Source organism: Setaria italica, chromosome VII, assembly GCF_000263155.2.
Source record: "Setaria italica strain Yugu1 chromosome VII, Setaria_italica_v2.0, whole genome shotgun sequence".
Taxonomy (NCBI): domain Eukaryota; kingdom Viridiplantae; phylum Streptophyta; class Magnoliopsida; order Poales; family Poaceae; genus Setaria; species Setaria italica.
Genome location: NC_028456.1, coordinates 7940205 through 7947186, shown reverse-complemented (window position 1 = coordinate 7947186; position 6982 = coordinate 7940205). Strand labels below are relative to the sequence as shown.

The 6982-nt window shown below is 59.3% G+C and overlaps 2 protein-coding genes across 2 annotated transcripts; both read left to right on the top strand.

Moving 5' to 3' along the window:
• The first annotated feature begins 2686 nt into the window (after window positions 1-2686).
• Window positions 2687-3199, top strand: LOC101764543. Its single transcript, XM_004977730.1, has one exon. It carries the CDS (start codon window positions 2687-2689, stop codon window positions 3197-3199), a length of 513 nt encoding a protein of 170 aa, XP_004977787.1.
• A 2887-nt stretch (window positions 3200-6086) lies between these two features.
• Window positions 6087-6737, top strand: LOC101764136 (vegetative cell wall protein gp1-like). The gene has a single exon (XM_004977729.1). It carries the CDS (start codon window positions 6087-6089, stop codon window positions 6735-6737), a length of 651 nt encoding a protein of 216 aa, XP_004977786.1.
• Window positions 6738-6982: the final 245 nt, after the last annotated feature.

Genomic DNA, 6982 nt, shown 5'->3' with positions numbered 1-6982 from the left:
GAGGGCACCCCCGGCTTCTTTGACAAGTTGCTCGAGGGACCGTGCCCGAACCACGAGTTCCCCACCAAGCACGCCTACAAAGACTGCAACCTCATGAAGAGGTACTTCGTAGGCAACCCAGTGAAGGGCGACCGGAGGCGGAAGCCCGAGGAGGAGAAGAAGGATGGCGAGGAGAAGGAAGACGGCTTCCCCAACATGGATGGCTGCTTCATGATCTTTGGCGGGCCGGCGGCTTATGACTCCAAGCGCCGCCGGAAGCTGGAACGCCGCGAGGTCTACGCGGCCGAACCCGCTACCCCGACCTTCCTTGACTTGTCGAAGTCCGCCATCACCTTCGACCAGTCCAACCACCCGGAGCGCGTCCTACAGCCGGGACGCTACCCGCTCGTCATCTACCCCATCGTCGGCACAAAGCGCCTCACCAAGGTGCTCATGGATGGAGGTAGCAGCCTCAACATCCTCTACGCCGAGACTCTCAACACCATGGGGATCGACCGCTCCCGCCTCCGACCTAGCGAGGCGCCGTTCCATGGCATCGTGCCAGGGAAGCGGGCGATGCCTCTCGAGCAGGTCGACCTGCCCGTCACTTTCAGGACTCCCTCCAACTACAGGAAGGAAACGGTCACCTTCGAGGTGGTGGGCTTCCGCAGGACCTACCACGCCATCTTGGGACGGCCATGCTATGCCAAGTTCATGGCCATCCCCAACTACACCTACCTCAAGCTCAAGCTGCCGAGGCCCAATGGGGTCATCACCGTCAGCACGTCTTTCCAGAAGGCATACGAGTGTGACGTAGAGTGCTGCGAGTACGCCGTGGCCATCACCTGTGCGGAGGACCCCGTGGTCCAGCTCGCGGAGAGTGCCGAGGATCCACCCGACTCCAAGCAGTCCACCACCTCCTTCAAGGCCACCAAAGGCGTCAAGGAGGTCCCCCTCAACCCCAGCAGCACCGACGGTAGGACGGTGCGGATAGGCGCTACCCTATCTCCCAAATAGGAAAGCGCGCTCGTCGACTTCCTCCGCGCGAACAGTGACATTTTCGCATGGAAACCCTCGGACATGCTAGGCATCCCGAGGGAAGTCGCCGAGCATCCTTGAACATCAAGGCCGGCTCCAAACCAGTGAAATAGGGCTTGCGCCGCTTCGACGAGGAGAGGCGCAAGGCCATCGGCGAGGAGCTCCAAAAGCTTTTGGCGGCCGGATTCATCAAGGAAGTGTACCACCCCAAGTAGTTAGCCAATCCTGTTCTTGTACGAAAAAAGAATGGGAAATGGAGGATGTGTGTTAATTATACCGGTCTCAACAAGGCGTGTCCAAAAGACCCGTTTCCTTTGCCACGTATAGATCAGATAGTCGACTCAACCGCAGGGTGCGAAACCCTTTGCTTCCTTGACGCGTATTCTGGCTACCACCAAATCGCGATGAAAGAGTCCGACCAGCTCGCGACCTCTTTCATCACCCCTTTCGGCCCCTATTGCTACATCAAGATGCCGTTCGGCCTCAAGAACGTGGGGGCTACGTTCCAGCGATGCATGCTTAAGTGTTTTGGGGACCTCATCGGGCGAACCGTAGAGGCCTACGTAGACGACATCGTGGTCAAGTCCAAAAAGGGTGACAAGCTCATCCCCGACCTCGAGCTAGCCTTCAAAATGCTGAGAGACAAGCGCATCAGACTCAACCTTGAGAAGTGCATTTTCGGGGTTCAAGGGTCATGCTGCTTGGCTTCATCGTCTCCGTGCGTGGCATCGAAGCCAATCCGAAGAAGATAGCGGCCATCAGCGATATGGGTCCGATCCGAAACCTGAAGGGAGTTTAGCGCATCATGGGATGTCTTGCGGCCCTGAGCCGCTTCATCTCGCGCATCGGCGAATAGGGGCTCCCTCTCTACCGACTCCTGAAGAAGACCGACCGCTTTGTGTGGACCGCCGAGGCCCTGGAGGCGCTTGACCGGCTCAAGCACCTTGTGACGAAAGTCCCAATTCTAGTCTCGCCAACCGACGGGGAGCCACTCCTGCTCTACATCGTAGTGACCACCCAGGTGGTTAGCGCAGCTCTAGTGGTGGAGCGAGAGGAAGAGGGACACGCCCTTAAGGTTCAGCGCCCGGTGTACTTCGTCAGCGAGGTCTTGTCCAAGTCCAAGGCCCGCTACCCGCAAATCCAGAAGCTCATCTACGCAGTCCTCATCACGAAGAGGAAGCTGCGCCACTACTTCACCTCCTATCCGGTGACGGTCGTTTCATCGTTCCCTCTCGGCGAAGTGATCCGGAATCAGGATGCCACGGGGCGGATCGCGAAGTGGGCACTCAAGCTTATGGACCAGAGCATCACCTACGCCCCCCGGATGGCCATCAAATCCTAGGTACTCACCGACTTCGTCGCAGAGTGGACAGAGATCCAGATGCCATCAGCGCCAGAGAAGCAGGGGTAATGGATGATGTAATTCGACGGGTCATTGATGAAAGCTCGCGACGGAGTAGGCCTGGTCTTCGTCTCTCTCCTCGGCGTGCGCATGAGGTACATGATCCACCTCTAGTTTCCCATATCTAACAATGTCACTGAGTACGAGGCTCTCCTCAATGGGCTCCGCATCGCCATCGAACTGGGCATCCGACGGCTGGACATCCGAGGCGACTCTCAGCTAGTCGTCGAGCAAATCATGAAGGAGTGGAGCTGCCATGACCCCAAGATGGTGGCGTACTGCAACAAAGTCTGCAAGCTCGAAGACAAGTTCAACGGACTTGAACTCAACCACGTTGTAAGACGTTTCAACGAGGCAACTGACGAGCTGATGAAGGCAGCATCCGGCCGAAAGCTCGTCCCCGACAGCGTCTTCATCCGCGACCAATACAAGCCCTCAATCCGCCACAAGGAACCGAGAGGGATCGGCGATGCGCCATCTACCCCGGACTCGGGAGTCGACCCGGGAGAGGTCGACAATGCGCCACCTGTCTTGGACTCGGAGGCTGATCCCTCTGACCCTGAGGTCATGGAGATCGACGCGAACCCAGCAGAGGGGCCCGACCCCCCACCTGACTGGAGAATTCCGTACCTCGACTACCTCATCCGCGCGTCGCGCCCAACAGACAAGACAGAGGCGCGAAGGATTGCACGCCGTGACAAATCCTTCATCATCGTCGACCAGGAGCTCTACAAGCGGAGCCACACCGGCATCCTCCAGCTCTACATCCCGATCGAGTAGGGAAAGGCGTTGATACAGGACATCCACACTGGGGCCTGTGGTCACCACGCCGCACCAAGAACCCTCATCGGGAACACCTTCTGACAGGGCTTCTACTGGCCGACGGCAGTAGCTGACGCCACCCACATGGTACGCACTTGCGAAGGGTGCCAATTCTTCGCATGCCAAACCCATTTGCTCGCCCAGGCGCTCCAAACCATCCCCATCACATGGCCCTTCGCGGTCTGGGGACTGGACCTCGTCGGGCCCTTCAAGAAGGCGCCTGGGGGCTTCACCTACTTGCTTGTCGCCGTCGACAAGTTCTCGAAGTGGATCGAGGCATGACCGATCACGCAGATCAAGTCCGAGCAGGCGGTGCAATTCTTCACCGACATCATCCATCACTTCGGAGTCCCCAACTCCATCATCACGGACAACGACACGCAGTTTACCGGGAAAAAGTTCTCAAGTTCTGCGATGACCACCACATCCGAGTGGACTGGTCAGCCGTGGCGCATCCCCGCACGAATGGGAAGGTTGAGTGGGCCAACGGCATGATGCTCTAGGGTCTCAAGCCACAGATCTTCGACCGCCTCAAAAAGTTCGACGGCCGGTGGGTCGCAGAGCTCCCCGCGGTCCTATGGAGTCTGAGGACGACCCCCAGTAGGGCAACTGGCTTCACCTCGTTCTTCATGGTCTACGGGTCCGAAGCAATCCTCCCCACCGACCTGGAGTATGGGTCACCGAGGGTCAGGGCGTACAAAGAACAAGGGAACCAGGCATCTCTCGAGGACGCGCAAGACCAGCTCGACGAAGCGCATGACGTGGCCCTGCTGCACTCGGCCATGTACCAGCAAGCCTTGCGACGGTATCACAGCCGCAAGTTATGAGGCCGAGCCTTCAACGTCGATGACCTGGTGCTTCGCCTTGTTCAAGACAACAGAGGTCGGCACAAGCTGACCTCTCTGTGGGAAGGTCCTTTCATCGTCACGCAAGTACTGCGGCTGGGCACGTACAAGCTGGCGACCCCCGACGGGCAGAACCTCACCAACGCTTGAAATATAGAGCAGCTAAGACATTTCTACCCTTAGCTATTATTTCCAAGTTTGTACATACATACTTTTGTCACCTTTTAATTCACCGAAAGGGGTGGTTTTGAGTCAATTTCGTTCGAGTTTCGTCTCGAGCTTAGGGATATCCGACCCTGGCTCTGCCCCAGGGTTGCATATCCCTCAGGGGCTATCAGGGGCTCCGGTAGTCACTTGGCATCTTCTCAAAACACTATTTTTCCGAACCGACCCTCTTCCTAAACGTTTGGGTGTGAAAAGGAAAGAGCGCGCGAATGACGCTCGGGCAAGACTGATCGGACCACGAAAAACCTACGCACCAGCGGCTACGGTGCCTTCGCTCACCAGCGCTTACCGACGGATTCGACCTGCACTCTAATCTTTCCAAACCCATAAAATAGAAAGAGGATCGAAAACTTTTTTCGACAAATTATAGAAAAAGGCCTCTGTGGCCATCACAAAAGCGAGTTCAAAGTTAACTAACATATTTACACACTCTTGGGCGTCTGAGCCCGATACAGCTAACTCGTTCCTGGGTCCTCTGGCAGGATGGCCTCATCCTCCAGAAGCTTCGCCAAGGCCTCTGCTGGATTGAACACCGATGCGTTGATCTTGTCCAGCTCGGCCTCGGAGGAGCCGGAGGCGTACCCCCCTCTCATCCCGATAAAGTTGATGCCGAAGTAGTGGGAGCCAAAGACGCTGAAGGCCCACCTCACGCCGACGTGGAGCGCCTCCCGAGTGATCTCACGGGCCCGCGGGTACGCCCCAAGGACACGAGCCGCCAAGAAGCTCGTCCCCTCCCCCTGGACGACGCCGAGGCTGTCACAAATGATGCGGACCGCGTCCCGTAGGTTGCCATGCTCGGTGCGCTCTGCATCGATGACATCTCAGCCGGGTGAGGTCATCTGCGAGAGCCGTCCAGAAAAGTCCACCAAGTCAGAAACCACCGCAACACCGCAACACAATGGAACAATGAAAACCTTACCCTCAGATTGAGCTTTCAGCAGACATTCCCGATCGAGCCCCTAGCACACGGTGGTCTGAAGCCCCTGCACTTGCACATGGAGCTGACTGTCCTCCTCCCCAAGGTTGGCCGCTATCTTCTCGGCCTCAGCCTTCCGGCTCACCTCGAAGTCACGCTCCTGCCAAGCCTTGTGCTGCTCGTGCCGGATAAGCTCGACGGTGTTCTGAAGGGCCTCATGATCCTTCTTCAACCGTGCGAGTTCCTCGGCATCACGACGGGCCTTCTTGGCAACGGCCTGGAACTCCTTGAGATCGAGGCGAGCCTTCTCGACGATGGCCTGGAACTTATCCTCCGCCCGTCGCACGCCCTCCCGCGCCTCCTACTCGCGCGCGCGTAGGTTGGCAACGATCTGCTGGGCGGCAGCGAGCTGTCCGGTTAGCTCCCCGGTCCGCTGCCTTTCCATGGAGAAATGATCCCAGAACCCCCGCTCGTGCCGGAGGAACTCGTACTTCCCCTGGCTGCATTCCTGGAGGGCCTGCAGAATGATTTATGTTCAGGAACTATCAGGAGAAAGGAGGGATGGAGAAACGAGAGGAAAATAACCACCAAGGAGAACACCATACTTGACCACCGGGGTCGACAACGCTGTCCAGCTCCCCCATCGCGGAAGACAGGGCGGCACAGACATTTGCAAGACTGCCCTGCACCGCCTGCCACCTACTCCACTCCTCGGCATCGTCCAGCACGAAGAGGGGCCTCTGCGGGTCGTCACAGGACCTCCAGCGCAAGGTCGGCCCAGCCCACGCACTGGGCTCAAGATCAACCGGGACAAGGGCATGAGAGGCCGTTCTGGCCGATCCCGACGCCACCGTCCCCGATGTCGCCGCTGGGACATACGCCACCGCTCCTGACGCCGCCGGCCCAGTCGACGACGCCGGCGCACATGCCGTTGTCTCCGTTGCCGTTGTCGCAGCTGGCTCACGGCCCGCTCTCTCTGTCGCTGCTATCTCCATCGCGGTCGCTAGGGCAGGCATCCCCGTCTCCGCCGCTGCCGCTGTCTCCATTGCGGCCGCTGGGGCAGGCGTCCCTGTCCCTGTCGCCGCCGCCGTCTCTATCGCGGCCGCTAGGGCAAGCGCCCCCATCTCCGCCGCCGCCATCTCCACTATTGCCATCGGAGCAGGCACCCCCATCTTTGTCACTGCCCCGTCCGTGGCTCCTCCTCCACCTCGTTGTCGAGGTTTATCACCTCGCCGGGTGGAGGAACCCCAGGGGTGGCATCTCATCCCGTGGGGTTGGCTGGGAGGCAGAAGGCGGAACACGGGTCAGCTCCTGCCCCGTGCCCATCCACGGCACCCCTCCTCCAGTCACCGCCACAAAGGCCATCTCTGCGGGAGGCCCCGCGACCTCTCCAACAACACCGCCACTTGCCGCCGATGGGGTCACGATCCGCCCCGCGGAGGCGGTCGACACCCGGAGCGCCTTCTTCGGCGCCAGCGGCAGGACGAAATCCCGAGGAGCGGCGCTGTGAAACAATGACAACTTCGCCAAAAATGGCTTGATGCCAGGAAAGGAATAAGGTATGCGAGGAATTTCCACTCACCTCCCCTCAGTGCAAGGATGACGAGCGTGCTTTGCCTTCGAGCTCGACGCCGACCCCGGGACGTCTGACAGCGGCCGCTTGCCGCTACTCCCCTGCTCGCGTGGCGTAGGCAGAGGGTCCGGGTTCGGCTCTGTCGACCTCAGGGGGGTGTCCCTCGTTGGTCCCAGGGGCGC